Genomic DNA, 20,203 nt, shown 5'->3' with positions numbered 1-20,203 from the left:
CAGGAATTAACAGTTGGATACTGTTGATTAGAGGTTATGTGGCCTCTGCAAAAGAACCGCAAGCTACTGGGTTCAGAACTGTACTTTCCTAAATGCAAACACTGCCCAGGTTAGGCAACCAACAGTGAGGAATGAATAAGGATGGCTGGGACCCCTGTGAGTCCTGCACTTATCATTCTCCATCTCATAAAGAGCTACCAGAATGAATGTGCTGAAGGGAGGTTAACCAAGGTCACAAAAGCAATTTTAGCTCTGAATTTTCTATCTTCAGATTGCTTGACTTTGCAACCTTAACGTTCTTTTAAATTCTGAAGAGTGTAAGTGTATGTACGTAAACAACTAAGTATACAGGCAAATTACATGCTTTGTTTTCTCCCTTAAGGGGGATTCTGGAGTACCTCAACATGGCTGGATGATAAGCTAGAATCTCTGCTCTACTACTTTTAGAGGAAAAGTTATTGGCAGCTAGTAGCTAGATGACATTTCAGTCAGTGTATCTGAATTTAGTAGGAGACATCAGTGTTCTACATTTATTCAGGAAAGCAGAGAAGTAAAACAACTTCTCCCAATATCCAACTTCCACTCAGCCTTGCAATTTGAAATAAACCAATTAAATTGGGCATAGAAAGAATAAAAACTGAAATAAACACAACATGTTCTGGACCCTGCAGAAGAAGCTACTGACATCAAAAGCTGGTTTATCATGTCAGCATGCTCCAGCTGCTTTACCAATGACTTCTCTCAAGTCAAGATTAAACTTCTCTTACATTTCAGCAGTGACCATGCATAATTTGAATATTATTTGCATTTTATTTAAATAATTTAAAAATGTGATACTTTAAAAAAAACTATTTGAGGTATGATTACAAGGATTTTTCCTACCATGATTTTACAGTACTGTTAAAAATATTTTTCATGTATATACTAGAAATTGGTTTCATTCTGCTACTGGAAAACAAATCTCTCTCTTGTTACCTCTCAGTTAGGAGGTAAAATTATATCTGCTGAGAAAATCACTCTAAGGTATCTCCTTGGTGAAAATCTGCAAATACTTGACAACATGGTAGGCTACTAAAGGACGCATCTTTTCAACAAAGCAAGCAGGGACCACCAACCACACACCTAGCTAATACCACATTAACATTAACAGAAAGTAAGAACCAGGTGACCTGTTAAGCAAGATGTCTTCTCCATCTTGCACGAGCACTGCTGTAGAGGGAGAGCATCGGCAAGGCACAGAAGTGGCAGAACCAGATAGAAGACAAACAAAAAGAGTCCCTGTTTTCTAGCATTTGGGAAAGCTGTAATGTAAATTGGTAAACAACATGAAACCTACAGAAATAAAAGCAGACAGGCAGGCAGTCTCACAGGTGCAGTAACGTGAAGGGAACTCGTGGGCCTGCTGGAGAAGGAAGGGGATGATGCTGTCTGGCACAGCACACTTAACAGTGGGACAGAGTTAGGAAGAGGTAGACAGGATTCTTCAGCTTTCTATTTTTTTGCCTAAGTTTCCTTTCCGGGCAAACGTCTCTGATGAGGGAAAATAAGTCTATCTGCTAATTTTTAATGGTAAGATGCCCTTCTTCCTGTGTTTGGGCCATGGTACAATTCCTAAAGCAGGTTAGCACAGGCATATAGGCATAGTGATGAAAAAAATATGAAGAGATATTCTCTCTATCTATAAAAGAGATACTGAAAACTGAGGGAAAGGAACCTTTTAATGAGTCTTTTTCATTTTACTAAGAATGTAATGGTACAGAAGATTTCAAGTGGCTAACACCCAGCAGGACTTCAGGAAAAGAAGCGGGCCACATACTTTCAATAGAGAGGCACCACTAACACAGGCATGTACACATGACACTGTGCATTTCTGTAATGTGACTTTCTGCCATGAAGAATTCCTGTCATATCTGCACTTGGGCAGAGAAGAGCACATTACTGTTTTCTTCCTGGCAAGCTGTGGCAGCTCTTGCTTTGCACAGTTTCCTGAATAACTGCATTAATTTAATTGACTCCAGATCAATAGTGTCTTTAAATAATATTAAATTACACGTTCCTTCTGTCTGTGTGTTAGAGGAGATTACTCTTAGCAGAATCTCAAAGGAAGCAATTAGCTGACCACTGATGTAATGAATCCTAATTATTTTGTTTGTACAAACACTAAAGTCAGAATCATTTGTTTAGCAAGGAAGTGTAATTACTCTGAGCACTCAAGAAAATAAATCAAACAGCGCTACCTACACCTGTAAATAACGAGCCTTTGACTTCCTCTTTATGCTAAGAATACTCATAGAATGTTTTCAGGTAGCTGGGAGCCAACCTTTGAAAGTAACACTTATCGTACTTATTACTGAGCATTTCCTTGATTATATTCTTAGGTGTGCTAGGTGCCCTGCAGAAATATCCATCTACATTGCCCTGTCACTGGCACCTGCTAAAAATTCACTGCAGCCAGTGCAATTTCCTGCAACTGTTTTTTGTTAATCAACAAGAAGTTGCTCACATCGCAATCATTAGCCTGTACTGCTCCTAAGGGCACCAGTGGCTAGGGGCATGTCCTCAGCAAAGAATGAATGAACAGAAAAAAAGCGCATTACTATACATGGAGCAGGCTCTATTCTGCCCAACATTTGGCCATGCAGGCTAGAAACGGAATAAAACCAGAAGGTATTGGAATGGGAGTGGCTGAAGCTGGGTCTTCCCCTTCTCCAGGTTGGTCTGCTGCTGCTGCAAAATATTCACAGCTCAAACAGGAGAGACAAGCAGAGTCACTGGGGACCTCATGTTACAGAAAGCAGTGATCAGTCCAAAACCACCTGGAATTCTGCCACTTCTGCTGATTCTGTGTGACCCAAAACCATGAGGGAGCTGACAAATTATAGATAACCTGATCCCATTGCATGCAAACTCACTGGATGTTGCAAGTACAGTGATGCAGCTCCCAACCATGTGCACTTTCTGCAGATATTAACTCCTGAGATCAGCCATTCTCTCAGGGTAGTTGTTTTCCTTCACCATGGTTTTGAAAGGGTATTCAAAACATACAACAATATTTTGCATAATCTTTCTTCATTTCTAGCCACACTTTAGGTGTTAAATCTGAATTCAAAATAAACTGCAAAGCCATGAATTCTGCAGTTGGTTTGCTTTTCCTCTCCTGTCAGCCTGAACAGTGAAGCACCCAAAAGGGATCATTATTTTCTCGTTCTCTTAAGTGGTGCTCAACAATCTTATGGCAACACAGACTCACATCCTGATAAAACCCCTAGCCTGAATGAAAAAAAAAAAAAGTCACTTCTGCTTACAACTCTTGGATTCTCATTGTAGTGACACTGTTTAGATACAGAATGAATGCTCTGAAGCCAGCAAAAATCACACTGAAGTGAACAAGATGTAAGTTACTGCAACTTGTATACTGGCTGAAGGGAAACTGCAAATCACTTGTTGGTGCAGTGGGAGCCATTTCCATCATGCTTATGAAGTACTTAAGTTCTTTGTACCTTCCCACTCCAAGCTGTTTCTCTTTGTGTTCGGTAGCTATTAAAAATTCATAGAATGCTTTTTTTGGTGCTCTTACTATAGGCCTAATTGACAAACATTTGCTGCCTGCCATTATGTTATTCCAATATCCTTGAAAATTAACTGAAGACTTTAGTCTCCTTCGGAGAATTTAAGGAGCAATAAATACCGCCTACCCTGAGGTAGATGGGGCAGATGAATTAAAAAATGGTATCTAATTGTTCAGTGGTGGTGTGCTTATTCCTGAAGCTTTTGTTTTGTTTTCTCCTATAAACAACTTGACCCAAACAAGTCATAAGAAAGCAGAGAATTCCTTGATCAGTCTTCTGGAATATCCCTTTAGGCCTCTTCTAGGAAAAAGCAGCACTACTAAATGTTTGGCTGCCTCTACACCAAGTATTAAAATGTCATATTGTTTTTCTAGCCTGAAATATTCTGGTGACCTTACGGGATGACCAACAGTACCGAACAACAGGCAAGAACAGAAACTCTTTGAGGGTTTTCAGGAAGGCTGAACTGCAACCAAAACTACTCAGGGGATGTGTGAAAAGTACCTTAAATTGGTCAGTATTTCTCTAGGGAAAAATATTGGAGATGCTACTCCACATTTGCATACCAGAGGAATATCTCATTGGAATGAGGGAAGTCTTGACTTCTGGCCGTATTAGAAGTGCACTGTACTGTATCCTTTAAATATTGGTCTCTTCTAAAGAAATGTTGCAACAGGAGAAATCAAGGGTTTGATTTAGCTTAAGATGATTATGTGATTATGTTCCTGCAACACATTATTCATCCAATCTACTTTGTGTTGGGCAAATAAAGCCTTATTCTATTCCTTCTGAAAACAAATGGAAAGTGAGATGACAGTACAAAGAAGAATATAACAGTGTCTATAAACAAAGCAAATTGTAAAAGAGAGAAAAGAATCAGTTCAACAGAAAAACTTGCTGACTTTATGAAAATGGGTTCAGAAATGTGGCTTGGCTTTAACAAGAAACTGGCGGCATTTTGTTTTCTTTAAGCTTCTCCTTATCATCTCCTGTACTGCTTCTGTTTCTTATGTCATCACTTCCAAAAGAAAATCCTTCACAGGAGGAATTCTGCTGCTTAGAATAAGGATTTAGTCCAATAACATTAGACAAATCTCTTGACTTTCTTTGGTTTTCTGCATTAGAAAGAAGGTGGGCTGAATGATCCAAAGCAACTTTTTCAGAAGTGTCTACAGAATGAGAAGTCCCATTCTCAAAATTATTTAAGGCACTTGACCCCTAAATCCTTTAGAGAGAGATCTGGGCTCTTACTTAGTCCCTTGTAAAAAATGAATTAAGTTCATATAGCATGTAGATGTATAAAAACTCAGTTCTCCTACTCTCCCAGGAGATGGATATTTAGCTTCTAGAGATACAGTAAGCATAGCTCAAGAGTAAAAACTCTGTAATATTTTCCCTTTTAAAATCTGGAGAAAATAAACTTCTTATTTAAGAGAAGCTTTTAATAAGCAGATTAATCTCAATAATCTAGAAAAGTTTAATTTAAAATAATTATCTGCAAAATGTCTGATCAAACACTTTTTTGCTGAATGACAGGAAACTGTCATACCTTTCTGAATCTGTCTGGTTCTTCCGAAGATCCAGGACTCTGTTTAAAAGAAAGAAAAAAAAAAAAAGGAAAAAGAAACATGAACTTAAGATCCCAGTGGAGCCTATAAATCTATAAATGAGTATTCACCTCACAGGGGATGTTTCTTTCAAATTCATGGTCACCTGGATAGAGTGAACCAGCAGGAGATTTTTTTTAATGAGCTTTTTAACACACATTAGGCAGAAAGCTGAAATGTTTTCAGGTTTTTGACTATTTGAATCGGATGAGCAGTTCTCCCAGCAATAGCTTTGACTTTACTGACACCTATTGACTATATTTATGCTTACATAAAGTTTTGATCAACAAAGCATAACTCATTACGATCAATGGCAAGCAATTCTTAGAAATACACTCTTTATTAATAGAGGTCATGCTTACCTTCCATGCAGTTTTAAGGATTTGTATTCTAAGTAAGCTTTGGATTTGAAGGCAAGGTTTCCCAAAGCAGAAAATTTTCAGGTGACTCAAATTTTAGGTGTTCGAGTTCAGATACCTTCCAAAGAACTTGCATACTGAAAGTACCAAATGCACACTTGTAAAGTCTAATCCTCCCGATCATGGTATCTTGAAGTTGAACACATAATGTAAGTAGTTAAGTTAGAAAAATCTTAATTAATAATTATGCATGTTTATGCTAAGAACATGGGAATATCTTTAGCATGCCCTAGAATATCTTATATATGGGGATGAATTGTGCCATCCTTAGCATGTCTTATATATGACAACTCAGTAACTTCTTTAATCATTTGGTTCTTGCATCAAAATACTTCCTCTTTATTTCATTCCAAATCTTTAGCCTGTAAAGACAGTTTCAAAAAGGACTAGGTCCTTCTGTGCACAGTTACTTTCTAAGTCAGTTCAGTCATTTGCTATTCTGATCACTGTGTTTCACAGCAGGAGACACAAATAATGAACAGTGAATATATTCTTACTGTAGAGGAACTGTTAAAAAAATAAATCAATGGAGAATGTTGTGTGGAGCAAGGGCAAAAAACTAGAAATCCATGTGCCCAGAACTAGATGTATATCCAAAATATTCACACACACAAACATCTCACAGTCCCCAACTGCATGCATCTTTGACAATAGGCAATTGTCGTCTGTTTTGAACCTTCCATTTTGAGAAATATTCTAAGCATTGCTTACAAAGGGAAAAAGATAGCACACAACTCTGATTTTAATACAAAAATATTTGTGCTTATATTTATAAATACATGGCTATGTTTGTTCTGTCTTTGATGGCATTTACTAAGGGAGATTTTACTTAAACAGACATACACACACGTACTGTTGAATTATGACTAGCAATGTGAAGCAACCTAAAAAGAGCAATGGCAGAGATCAGCAACTGTGAATTGAGTGCTGTCACCTACCGGTGAACTCATGGACTCTTTCAGTTTAGATTTGTAGAGCATCCATCGGTAACGCAGGTCCTCCAGATCTTCAGAATTTCCAATGACAGGATGAAGATGAAGAAGGTCCTCAAAGAGACACTGACCATCAGGCACACGAGACTGCAGCTCCTGCAGGCAAAGACAAGGTCAGCAGCAACTCAGAATTCAAGAAGGTCCCCTCTTTTTCAATCTAGCATTTGAAAGGACAGTGGTACTAAATCAAACTCCTGGGTACTCTGGAATACACATTTATTTTTGTTATCACTTTTCTGGCCTGAAATCATATAAAAGGGTCCACTCATCTGCAGGACTCCTGTAGCCTTGGATACTTCTGTTTGTTTAATTTCTTACAGCATCCATTGTCATTGCATCTGGCTATACTGAACAGAACGAGTGAGGCCAAATAGGAGACACTGATTTTAATCAGCTTCTTTTAATGAATACCTTTGCCATACTATACTGGAAATGTCCAGTCCAACAGCTAGATGCCAGGGTGCTCCCTTCCTTCCACTTCCACTCCCTTCTACCACTCTGGCTCTGGCAGACCTTTCTTAGTAGAAGGGGTGAAACACTTGTCCTAAATTCCTGAGCTTCATCTACTCCAGAGTCTCCCAAAGCAGAGAGTTCAGTGTTTGAGAGGTTTTTTTTTTTGGGGGGGGGAGGCTTGGGTTTTTCTGTTTGTTTGTTTTGTGGGTTTTTGTTTGTTGGGGTTTTCTGTTGGTTGGAGGGGGTGTGTGGTTTGGTTTTTTGTTTGTTTAGTTTTTTAAATTCTGAAAGAATTTACACTTATTGCAATCTTTGTCTCCATCTTCGTCTCCTGAAAACTAACCTCCAGTTTGCTCCGGCGTGCCTTAATTTCCTCTGTGGAAGATGAAGTCACAGCAAGAATTTTCGTCAGTTTGGCGTTTTCTCCTTGTAACCACTCTTCAAAGTCATGTAGGAGCTTCAAGTGGCTGCTCGTATTTTGGCCTTCTCCTATCCTCTCCTAGGTTACAGAACAAAAGGAACAAGAAAGCCCTTACTGTTATGTCAGGCGTTTCCTCTGAAGGCCTGATTGCAGGATCTTAACCTCCAACTTGGTAACCCATAATACCAGATGAAGCCAATAAAATTGTTCCTGTGAAGCTGATATGAATGCAGATACAGAATCCCCCTCTCACCTGCTTATGGTTTGGATCTACATCTAGAAGATGGAAGGCAGGTCCAGACATCCATCTGCTGTCCACAAATGCTATTTTCTTCTTATCAGCCACTGGTCTATTTAATTGCCACTTTTTGAGAAGACTTGAAAACACAAAACCAGAGACATCAGTGCAGTGAAACATCTAGTGATGAAACATCCACATTTTAACCAAGGCTATGGGGGACGCATCTGGTGAAACAGCACTATTATTATACTATTATTAATAGTAATAGTGCTATTAATAGTAAAGTTATTTCCAACATCTTTTTAACAAAATAAGATCAAGACAGGAGTGTCTCAAAGCAGCATCAGTCTTCTAGTTCTAACATTTCCAAGCGTTTTGGTTTTCTTTATTCACGGGAGTGAGGGACCAAAAAAAATACTACTTTGACAATATACCTTCCCATCTGGTAACAGCAGGCAGTACAAACAAGACTTCCTCAGTTTAGTCATTCCATTTTTATGCCTATTCTGACACTATGTATGAATATATTCACACATGTAGCACAGTATTAAATTTTAATACAGACTAGCAAATATAAGCAGCAGTTTGACACTGCACAGTGAGGGCAAAATAAATTAAGTCCACATTTGCCAGCTAAGAGAGGATTTTAGCTCTGTTTACTCTCTTGCAGGTTTGCAGAAGGCACAAATCCCAGGGCAGATATAGCCTGCTTGGAGATATCTCCAGAATAGGCAGTGAGAACAGGAAGGTGAGGCAGAAGAGCAGAAGTCACCCAGTCTATGGCCTATTTCCTCTGACATGGACTAGCAGTATGAGGGTGAGCCAGGTCCTAAGAAGACACTGCCTACTCCAAGCATGAGGTAAAGGCAGCTTGATACACTGCTCTGGTCTCCAGATTCTAAAATGGTTTTCTTGAAAGCAATGATTTCCAGTTTACAAACATTTAAACAAAATCTCATCCTGCTCCTAGCATTGTAACATAGCTGTTCAATTTCACAGCACAAAGCATAAAGCATCAAGTCTGCCTGATCATATATCAGTAAAGAGCATCCCCTTGAAGGGACATGAGGAAGATGTACATGAACACTTACCCAGTTGCCATCTCCTTCAGTGATCTCCACGACTCCTTCAGCTGATCCAGCTCTGCCGAGACATGGGCAGTCTCCTCTGGGGAAGAATTCTCCATGACCAGCTGGCCATGAGCTTCCACAAGGTGCAGCTGGATCTCCTTATCTGGAAACTCTGCTAGCCATCTCTGAAACGTACAGCCCTTACAGTTACTTCTAGGTATCCTGGGTAAAGCAGAGGCTATGTCAGACTGAAGGCCATGTTCAGTCCAGGACTATGCTGGTTGTGTTGGCACTAGCTAGCACATACCTAGCGGGAAAAAAATATATGCTGTGGATTCTTGCAAAGAGCCAACATAGGTCAAAGAGCTTATGGCAAAACTTAAGAGGGCACAAGCTGTCAATGCACCCCTTCTGTAGCCTTCCCATGAGTTATCTCGATTTCCCGTATGAAGGCAAATGTTGCCAGCTGAAGTAATCGGCCAGAGTGAATCTAGCCTGCAAAATACCACTACACAGGGAAAAGCTAGCAGCTGTGGAACAGCTCAGTTCAACACAGTATAAAGTTAGTTAACAGGGCAATGATGTTCAATGTATTGATGAGTACATACAGGCAAAGGCATGTATCGCCCAGAGAGATCACCCTGGCAGGAAGATCTCTTTTTACAACCTCCTATTCTTTGATAATACTTCATCCATCTCAACAGTTCTTAGCCATTTCTCACTGTTCTTGTCTTTTTTCTAGCTCCACATGCCACACCACAAGGCAAAGCAGGGAGGCAGCAGCAACCAACAGTTATCACAAAAGGAACAAACTATCATTACTCTCCCCAACCAGGAAACCCTCACTAGAAAACCCCCACTCTTAATGTCTGAATGCTGCAAAGTGAATGATTAACATCTTACTCTAAGATGTTTTTCTCACCTCAAGGTCTGCCACCCTGCCCTCAGTGTTCTGCTCTCCATCAGCACCCTGGTAGGAGTCAATCTTCTCCGTGGTTAATGTGATCCATTGCTGGAGGTCAGAGAGTTTGTCGTTATATGCCCAATACTTCTGAACGTGCTCTTCACTCTGCTGTATCATCATCTAAAAATGATAAAAATGTCAGCAACTAAACACAGACAAAAAGATGTTTAATTACTGGATTTAACACTGTGACTACTGGTACTGAATCTCATGAGCAAGAAGGAAAAAATCAGCTGTTGGTGAGACACAAAAAACTTTGTCCTTTAGCATCAGTGGCATAGAAAATGCCCACAAGCTCCTACAGTCGTGAATTCAACCACATGGGGGGGCATTAAGCACTAGAATAGCTCCCTTCCTTTTCAACTGAAACAGTTAAGTTTATGTTTGTTTTTTTTTTTTTCTCCAGTCAATATTAAATACATCTTATACTCCCTGAATCAAAAATGACTGTACAGACTTTTTTGGTAAAAGTCCTGTTCAGCGATAAATGGCATTATTGAGATTGAAACTAGAATTCCACAGTGCATATTAGGGTAACACTTTATCATACGTATTTTTATTGACATGCATAACTAAGGTAATTTTATAAGCTCTTCTGAGACTGCTTTGGAAGGTCCTTTTATAGCTATGTTTACAAGCTACAAAATGCCTCAGGTCAAAACAAGTACTTATGCAATTGCAACACTTTTCTCTCATTAACTTTTAGGTCACAAAGCTATAAAAAACTGAACAGTTTGGTACAAAACTACTATCCAGGAATCTGTAAAGAAGTCCAAGTACCTCCATGATAATATAATTATGAGGTCTTTTGGTAAGAAATATCAGGTCCACTCCAGAAATAATTTATAATAAAATCTGTCTGAATGGTATCCTATCCCAAAGGGAAATCACATTACAGATAATCAGAGGATCCTGGAAGAGCTATCAAAGTCATAAGAATTCAGTATCTTCTTCCTCTGAAATGAAAACATCCGTCACTCAAAGCATATAATCTCATATGCTCAAAGATTTTTAAAATATTTTTAAATAGTGGCAACTGACAACTCCTCAGGCAACTAAAAACTCTTCCTCATGTTACCTCCAATGATCTCTTCAAGGCCTGAGAGTCAGATGAAAGTTGGTTCATCTCATGTCTGTGTGTGGTATTTGACTGAACAAGCTTCTCTACCTCCTCCATTTGAATCGCAAGCTCTGCCAAGTCATCTTGGATGATCTGCAGAGGAAAAGACAGGTTCCATATTGGTAATGTGCTAGATATGGCATGGACCTCTGGAAAACATACACTAAAGGTAGTTTCACTTGACAGCGTGAGGACAAAAAAACAGGAACAATCACTGTGATTAAGAAAATCAATTGTTTTGATGTCTAGGCGTAAATGTTTCTGAAAGAAATGGTTTGATCTCCTTACACGTTACTAGTTGATAACAAAGAAGATAAGTTGGTGAGAAGCTGCCAGAGGACACATAGTATAATCAGCTAAGAACTACAAAGAACTGTGGTGATAACACCCCTGTGGTCACCAAGGGTGATGTGGCACCGTATAGCTGAATCACCATAGCTCACCACGGCGAAATGGAAGGGTCACATCCCCTCTCTCTTCCCCTTCTGCTCTTCTCTCTCCTCTCCCAGCCATGTAGTCCCACTGCATGCCTTGAGCGTATGGGACCCTTTGCTGAACCACTGTGACACGCTAAACAAGTGGAAAATTATATATAATCTTTTTCTATTGATTATTTTTTCCTTATCTTGGCCAGCTGAATCAGCCTGTGGAGTAAATCCAGCACATGTCAAAGCTGTGACAAGTTAAAGAGCAGAAAGGGAGGGATGCAGAAGGAGGTAGGACAATGGGAACTCCTTGCTTTTGGAGGGAGTTAGATTGGTTATCTGGTGCAGTTTCAATCCCAGTGGGAAGTATCGGGGTACATTTTCTTTAGCACTAAAACTAGCCCAAGAAGGTGTGGCACCAACAGCTTCCAGCTGCTTGTTCCTTCCCTCAAGCCCAGTCTGCCAGTTCTAGAGTTGCATTACTTCAATTTCATTTACTCCATGCTATAAACTAGTCCAAATGAAATTATCTAACACACAATCAATTGAGGAGACAAGGTACTGAATTCCTAATGCTAATAAAATATGAACAAACAGGACCACAATGAACTGAGCATATCATGATCAAACATTACTGTAATGTACCTGGAGTCTCTGGAGTTGTGTCTTTTTACCCAAGAGGTCAGGCTGCGGTTCCTTCTCTAGATCTAATTTGGCTTTGATGGCAGATAATTTCTTCTGCAAAGGTGCGAAACCAGCATCAAAGTCCTTATGTTGTGATATCAAATTCTAGATGGAGAAAGAAGAAGAAAAAAGATACACCATTCAACATATATCCTTTGGCATTATCTTTTGTCAATGTCCATTTCGTACTCAGAACAAACACCAAGCTACACTACGCAATAGACCACAGATGTATTTGAATATTTGATCAACCTAGGAAAAAGGGATTAGGCACAGCTGGTTAGTACTAAATTTATACCTATAAAGCTGGCTTAGTATAAGATTGATCATTGTCTTTGTCACAGGTAAAGACTGTATATAGGCTTTGAAGCTCACCTGGAGTTTGCTCTTGCTTTGCAGCAGACTTTTGTGTAGAATTTCTCTCTCCTTTGAAGCTTCAGCTAATTCTTGCAGGAAAGACTTTGCTTTTTCCTCACCAAGGACATTGTTTAGCAAATCTTTCTTCAGCTGTAATGTCATCAACTTCTCTTTGAACTGGGAGCTTTCAGCTAGAGCAGCCTAAAGGAGAAAAATTCTTCCAGTGAAATCACACCAAAAAAATAAAAATCATATAACCATATTATTCTCACGTAAGTCACACAACCAAAGCAGTATGACAAAGTCAGGTAAAAACAGCATGCTGGGCCGACAAGGGGTAACAGAAGGTACCTGGACAGTGCCCAGTTAAAGGAAAAGTCTTCCTGATAATGTTAGAAGCATCAGGGCTGCATCCATTTTGTGAACAGAAATAGAGGAAAGCTGTACTATGGAAAGAGTTGTCTGTGCAGAGGAGAGGCCTAAACAACCAACAGAAAGGACAGCTTGAATGCTCATCCCAAGGATAAACTCCATCCCTGTTCACAGACACATTTATTCTGGAGATCACAGGGATGACAAAGTAACAAACACACCTTGCTGGGCACATGCAGAAATCATGCATTATAATGCCACAACTATATGACTAGTCACTTCTTAAGAGAGTCCACAGGCTTCCCATCCAGGGAGATCTGGGCTAATGCTAAACAATCTTATCATCATTGTTAAAGATATCTAGCACTTTAATTCAGCCTATTCATTTGACAACTCCAGTTAACAAAAGGGAGGGCAGAAAGTCAGACAGTCTGCTATAGCTAGAGCTAAGTACTGACCTCCATACTGTGGGGTTTCCTGCCATACTGGAAAGGCCCTTCCAGCTGCTAATCAATTGAGGATGTATGCAGGCAGCTGTATGCAGGCAGCTGCTGGCATAGCTCGGGCAAACACAAACCAAGTATCAGTTTCTGAACTTAGGAACAGGTTTTCTACCTCAATGTGGGCCAGCGCTGGCTCCGGAGTCTCCAGGAGCATCTGGACTGATGGCTTCCACTGTTCAAAGTCTCGCAGGGGATTTTGGAAGAGCCTTCTCAGTTGGGTTTCTGTATCCGTGCTCATTTTAGATGTCTTGCCTCTAACACTGCAAGGATAAAGTGACAGCCGAGAGAAGGATTATGAAGAAATCCAAGTCCAAACATCCTATTCATCAAGGCATGAATTAACACAATACTCGTGTGTAAACTGTATCCAACACAAAAGCCTCAGTCTTTTTTACTGTCTGAGCCTGGTGTTGCATACTGACAGCTGTTCTGTCAGAGACATTTGACAAAACTTTATTGAGATGCTGTAAGACACATTTGTCTCTCGTGCAACTGTGTATCAGGAATTACTTTGCCTTCCTAGCAGCCAGCAGTTTCCCCTTGTACATGATTTTTCTTGGCTGCTATCACTAGCATGATTTAACAAATCGTATTGTCGGAGCAGTCTGACTGATGGGAGGAACAAGCCAGGAGTGTCTAGAATTTAACTGCAGTTGCCTGAATTGTTTAACATATTAATGAGTCTTTGTTCCTTAAAAAAATTACATTAAGAAATCTTTGATCACCCTATGTTAACCTACAAAAAGAAGAAAATAGATTTCTTTTTAGATATAATTTTTTTAGATTTTGCAGAACTACTTGTATTAATATATATAGGTGATTCTGAAAAAAGCTTTGTATTTTCATATATATATGTACACACATACATGCACATATATGTGTGTTTATATAGATAATGAAAAAAAATAAAATCAGCACACATTCATTACAGATCCAGGCTTCTCTTAAAAAGGCTTATCCGAAATACAGCTGAGTAACAAGGCCTAGCAGTGACACACCCCATGCAGCTGCCTCCTGTTTTTCTCAGCTTTCCTGACCTCCCAGTTTGCAGAATCCTATTTGATATGGCAGAATGTAGCCCAAACTGTACGTTCATACGGGAACAGTATCCTGCAAATTGGCAAGAAAGGAAGGCAAGAGCATTGCCAATCAACATTAATACTGCTTTTCTATAAAAACAGAAACAACAATCTTACCTGTGTCGCTGGGACGTTAGGAGCTAAACAAAGACAAGCTTGCAAAGGCCCAAAGCTCCACAAATAGAAAGTTCTGACATTACATGTCCTTTGCCATTTGCTCTGCTGCCCCTGCCAGGCGCACTGCAAAGCTGCCAGACTTTGCAAAGAAGCTTTGGAGAGAAGCTGGCAAAAGAGCAGCTGCCATTTTCTGCTCAGAGTTAAGTCCCCTGCCTTCTCTGCTTCTCTTTCAACATTGTTTAGTTGTTAGTTTTTAGACTGAAATTCTTTTCCATAATGACCTATAACCCTTCCAGCAGGACAGCATACCGTGCACTGGACAGAGGAAAATAAGCTTGGATACAGTAAAAAAACTGACCTTTCTTTTTCCTTAAAAAAAAGATCCTTTCTTCTAGTTTGCAAAATTTGCTGCAGCTTCTTTACTTCCTGATTCCAGGCAGCCTGGAAACGGAAACACTGAAGTCTGGGGAGAGGCTAAACTTTCAGAGTTCCCAACCCAAGGCAAGTTGAAAACACGAGTCATGCATATGTGCCACCAGGAGAAGAGGAATAAACCCTGCCAAATAATTGCTAAGGCTGATGAGTCACCACAACAAACTTAACAAGGGAGGGCTGTAATTCTTCTGAACCGTTTACTACTACAGCTCCTGTCCTGATTTTCTAGTTGCTGTCATGAAAGGCAAGCAAAATACATAAATTATTATTATAAAATGCTAAGAAGATCAAATTAGCTGCCAACAATCTAATTTTCCTCAACCAGTACACAACATTAATAATGCAAGATCATTGCTTGAAAATGGCCAGCAGCCTACAGCTCCTAGCAAATGGCTAAAATTACAGGTTTACTGAAATGTGGAGGTGGATGTAATTAGCTAAAGCCTTTCTTTTCTACCTGTCACCTACAATTGCATGGCATATCACCTTTTTCTTAGGCCCTAGTCAATCCCTTCAATGTCTGAGAGAAGATTCCCCCAACCCCCCCAGCATAATCAGAGTTCCCACTACCTTTGATACTGTTGTATTGCAGAGACAACACTCTCAGCGTGTGGCTGCACATCTTGGGAAAACCGTAGCAGTTCCTTAAGCTGAACCTTCAGCCTCTCAACCTTGGACTCTTCTGCAGCCAGAGCTGCTCTCGTTGCCTTAATCATAAAAACAATGAACAGATCACACCTTATGTAGTGTCTGGCACATGAAATGAAGAGATAAGGCTGTCTCAGGGTATTCACAAGTCCCCTTTCTGCTGCCTTTTTTCCTGGTTGTAAGGAATATGGACTTTGCTAAGGTAGAAGACATTCTCAGGAATAGTGTTGTTCCTGCAGGCTGCCTCTCTTCTCACACTGCCTAGCCTCTGCATCTGATCTGCAGGGTTCACTGTTTGAACAGAGTGAATCACAAACAGGCCCAGTTTCAGTTCATCAATTGCAGTGTATAACATGAGATGCCTTTTTGGAGCAGTCTTAACTATGTCTGTTTGCATGAACAGATTTTTCTCAAAGACTCATATATACAGAATGTTAATTCTAGGGTGACATAGGGAAATGAAAACAACAAAAAAACATGCAAATGTAGATGGATTGAACCAGTCTGTATTTTTTGCATATACTTCTCCCAGCTAGTCCTGCTGAGGTCTAGGCATACAGATAGCAATGAAAGGCATTTTGAGAAGGGATAATAAATGCAAAACCAGCCCTCAAGAGGAAATGAGTGGTAAAGATTCTTATCTACTCTATATGTGACAAATGTTTTGCACTCATTTTTGCAACAGATTGATTTTGGTGTAAATGCTGGATTGCTACAAACTTGGGACTTCTTAGGAATGAAGATGTCTCTGCCAGTACAGGAATACAGGTATTCACTTTACATCGCTGAAGGATATAATATAGAAATGGTCTTACCAAATACCCCAGAAAAATGTGTATTTTTGTGTGCATATGTATGTATGCATTTGTACATACAGTGAGGCATTACTTTCCAGCTTCTTTTTAAGTAAAGCAAATTGTGTTGTGTGTTCTGTATTGTGCTCTTTTTGCCTATGGTCCCTTTGAACTCAAGACACAAACTCCAACACATCCTGCAACCCCACTCCCTCAGTGCAGAGTGAAAGAAAACGTTAGCATAGTTGATTCCATTGTTGCGATTAAGATTTTCCTCAGTCTGTTTCATACACACTCATACTCTTTCCTTATCACCTTTAACCAATGGGACAGGCACCTGTGGGATGTGACTATGCATGTTCAACCTATGACTGCACTTGATCCTGCTGGTTTTAGGCGCACAAAAGGTAACAACTTACATTGCATTTTCTCCACAGAGTTACAAACTCATCTTCAGTCTTTTCACCTTCCCCAGGGTCCAGGTCATTTTCTAGTCTCTGTAGATCTTTTCTCAACTCCTCGATGTCAGCTTCTAATTGTCTGGCTTGGGACTCATAGGCACTTTCTGCCTGTTGGATCTTGAGCAATCTCTCTTCTTCTTCACTACTCAGCAGTTTCAACTTCTCCAAGGCTTTTCTTAGCTCTTCGAGTTCATCTTTCATTCTCTCAGCTCCAAGTGGGGAGGTATTCTGAATCACCTCTGCACACTGATTTTCAAGGTGCTTCCATTTCTTTCCACCACTCTTAATGTTTTTGGCAATTTCCTGCAGAAAGAAGTTAAATAAAGATTAGATGCAGGAATGGGAAGTTGGAGAAAAAGCTGAAAGCCGTAGGAAAAGAAGACCACCCCTCCTGGTTGTACATATTTTGTTCTTCACTTCTCATTTCAAAGTATGTCTTTTTTCAAGTGACTAGAAGCCAGGGTTGGTCATTTGACTGCCTTCTGAGTAATACTAGCTGCCATGATTCTGAAAATATTGGCTTGATATTTATCAATGCTTGTCACCTGAGGTCACTGACAAAGAAAACAGGAGCTGCAGGCACTAAGAAATACTAACAGTCAGATCTCTGAGAGATTTAAAGCTAAACAGTTTAAGCAGTGGCACCAAAATATTGGATACTGTTCTCAAAACGGGTATTTTATCACCAGCTCTAAAAACTCTCAAAACCTGTGAGCCTTCAGGCTCTATTTGGATCATGTTTACTAAATATAATCCATTTAAACAAGTTTAAAGGGCAAGATTCTCAAAGAATCACATAACTGTAGGAGATCAGGCTCTAAGAAAAATAAAACAGACCAGCCTGTGACTCATGCTACAGTTGGGACAACCATATGTACTGTTTTGGGACCTGATACAACTCTTTTCCCCTAGCCTATGTTACAATCGCCACCTTATTTTGTTTGGGTAATTGTTTTCTCAAGTACAGCCTTGTGTGGTTTGAGAAACATATACAGGCATGAAGAACATACAGTCCTAGCTCCTTGTTAGATTTATATCATTTAAGGACCTTCAGTGCCTTTAACTTCTCCTCTGCCGAAGACTTGGTTGCTTCTCCAATGCAGCGGTTTAATCTTTCTGTCACACTGTTCAGCCACGATTGAAACTGGTTGATGTTAGCGCTGTACCGCTCATGTTCCTTGGTTATCTTTTCAAGCAGTTTTACTCTGCTCTGTAACAAGAAACATCAGAAGCTGTGAGGACACTGCTTATCTGGCTCTTTTTTCTTTACACTGTAACCCAGAATTTATAAACAAGAGTCCCTTTCCGGGAGCCCCGATAGCATTTGGCCTCCCCAGGAATTCACAGTTCACCTCAAGAAACAGAACACAGAGGTACATAAAGGCTTGTCCCCATCTGGGTCGTGCTGCAGGCCCTCAATGGCCAGTCTCCAAGGAGACAAACTGCAAGGTCCTCTCAGGTGATTTTCTAGCCTCTCCCTTCCAAAACTTCCCGTTCTCTCATTAGAAAAAGACAAGAGGTAGAAGTCTGTTTCTGGTTTTTACTTTGGGAGACAAGCATTTATGTTCCCCATGCCAGTTAAAAATAAAGATGAGCAGACAACAAAGATTGACTTTACCTGTCTCTCAAAAGAGAGACTGTGCTAGAGGCATGCAAATTGGTTTAAGTTGTTCATTATTTAAGCAGGCTGCACAGAAAGCGACCATTACGTTCAAACATGTAGCCCAGTAACTTTCATACTTATTCAATTAGCAGATCACAAACTATCCTATGGTGGTATCACAGATCCTGGAAGCAAATTTAAGCCTATACGAAGCAGGCCTCATTTTCTGAGTTACTGCGCGTGCACCCTATAACCCACAATCCCTGAACTTCCAGGGGCATGAACTTCCAGCAACTTCCATGAGGTACTCCCTGCTGATCCAGTCTGGCACCCCTCACAACAAGGCAGAGTCACATTTGCTCAGACTATCCTTGTTTGTCAGTTGAAGTTTAGGCCTTGCTGAAGGAAATTTTAAACAAATCACGAGGAATCCTGCTCTGTTGTTTCACTAGTATAATATCCAATCCAAGTAGTCTTTCCTGCAAAATCAGACTGATTTTTTCTTGCCTTTCACCAGCATGGAGAGCAATTAAAGTACACTATGGTTACATTAGAAAAAAAAAGTTCCTTGTGCAACCCATTTAGAGCTTGCTGTACCCTTGAAAGGCTTTGCTGTCACAGACAATAGGCTGAGTTTCATTTTGCCTAATATGTGCCACAGCCTGTGCCTCCGAGCAGACCTTCATCCCAGCTGCCCTCCACAGAGAGTAGGGTGATAGCTGCAATGGTGGGCAGAGTTTCAAAGTCCCCTCTGCATTTTCTTTGACTCTGCAAGGCTCTGGGCATGTCCCCACACCTGTCAACGTGCCTGAGGTGGCAATGGGCCATTGCCATCCTGTCAGCCTTTCTCCAGCTAGGCCAGCAGAAGGGTGGTGTGAGCATCGGTCACCATGGGATCTCCCGTGTGCCATGGGCTGGTGGTCCCTCTGGGACTTTGCCCTTAACCTTTGGGACACGTTATGTCCATGGTGCAGTATAAAGCCACCACTCTCCAAGTAGCATGACACCAGTCTATTTTCCACACTGCCACTGCAATCTCTGCTGACTTGTGCAAATCAAGAGTGACTCCCCTAAAGTTAATTGACTTGCTTTGAGACAAAAGAGGGACAGCTAAGGGACAACTGCTTCCCATGGAGGATGAAGTGCTGCTCACTTATTAGGGCGGGACCTTTAATTGCACCACCTATGGAAACATGGGTTTGGATGAGATCAAAAAGCAGAATTATGACTGCAGACTTCTGTGGCCAAGATGTATCCAGCAGAACACCTCACTTGTTTGCTAAATCCCCATGTCTTGATTCTCAGATCTGTAGAGGTGCATACAGGTTAAATGATTCTCACTTTGACCTCAAGTTAGGGATTTGAATGCAATCGTAAATTGGTGTAAATGAGCCAAACATCGAAGTGAAACAAGTCAGCCCAACCTTAGTGATTCCAGGGAATTAGGCTAATTTGTTCCACTGACAGAAGCTCCAAAGGGAGTAAGTCAGAATAACGAAGAGGAGCTATTATTAAACTCAAAAGTCTTACGCTAATATATAGAGGGTTAAAAAGGAAGTTGAAATGACCCACCCCAGGCCAAGCTATTCAGCCAAAACAAAGGAGCACACAGTTTGGATACTCCTTCTGGCCCATGAGGTCAAGGAAGAGATGCAATGGATCTGGACAGACTGTGCTAGCTGACAAACAAAAGTCTTACAAAGAGCTGGCTGAGCTCCCCCCGCACCAAGAGGTTATGCATGGAAACTTTCTAATGGTGGAAAATATGGTATCACTTGCTTCCCTTAGGTTAGCTGTTCAGGGAGCAGGACAGTGTTAAACTCAATCACCACATGCACTTGGTTAATGTGAGGAGTCATTAAGCAAGGA

At 40.4% G+C, this 20,203-nt stretch overlaps 1 protein-coding gene across 1 annotated transcript in view; it reads right to left on the bottom strand.

Moving 5' to 3' along the window:
- Nucleotides 1-20,203, bottom strand: part of SYNE3 (spectrin repeat containing, nuclear envelope family member 3) — a 33,538-nt gene that overhangs the window by 6,439 nt on the left and 6,896 nt on the right. The window contains exons 4-16 of the mRNA XM_009699759.1: nt 17,780-17,941; nt 16,690-17,034; nt 15,399-15,535; nt 13,310-13,457; nt 12,341-12,523; nt 11,927-12,070; nt 10,815-10,949; nt 9,695-9,856; nt 8,794-8,957; nt 7,715-7,838; nt 7,384-7,539; nt 6,534-6,683; nt 5,119-5,157 (exon numbers count right to left, since the gene is read on the bottom strand). Coding sequence (XP_009698061.1) covers nt 5,119-5,157; nt 6,534-6,683; nt 7,384-7,539; nt 7,715-7,838; nt 8,794-8,957; nt 9,695-9,856; nt 10,815-10,949; nt 11,927-12,070; nt 12,341-12,523; nt 13,310-13,457; nt 15,399-15,535; nt 16,690-17,034; nt 17,780-17,941 — 2,049 coding nt within the window. The remainder of the gene's footprint in view (nt 1-5,118; nt 5,158-6,533; nt 6,684-7,383; nt 7,540-7,714; nt 7,839-8,793; nt 8,958-9,694; nt 9,857-10,814; nt 10,950-11,926; nt 12,071-12,340; nt 12,524-13,309; nt 13,458-15,398; nt 15,536-16,689; nt 17,035-17,779; nt 17,942-20,203) is intronic.

This window comes from Cariama cristata, unplaced genomic scaffold (genome assembly GCF_000690535.1).
Source record: "Cariama cristata isolate BGI_N322 unplaced genomic scaffold, ASM69053v1 scaffold35124, whole genome shotgun sequence".
NCBI classification, from domain to species: domain Eukaryota; kingdom Metazoa; phylum Chordata; class Aves; order Cariamiformes; family Cariamidae; genus Cariama; species Cariama cristata.
The sequence above is the reverse complement of the archived record's forward strand: the minus strand, read 5'-3'. Positions and strand labels throughout refer to the sequence as shown.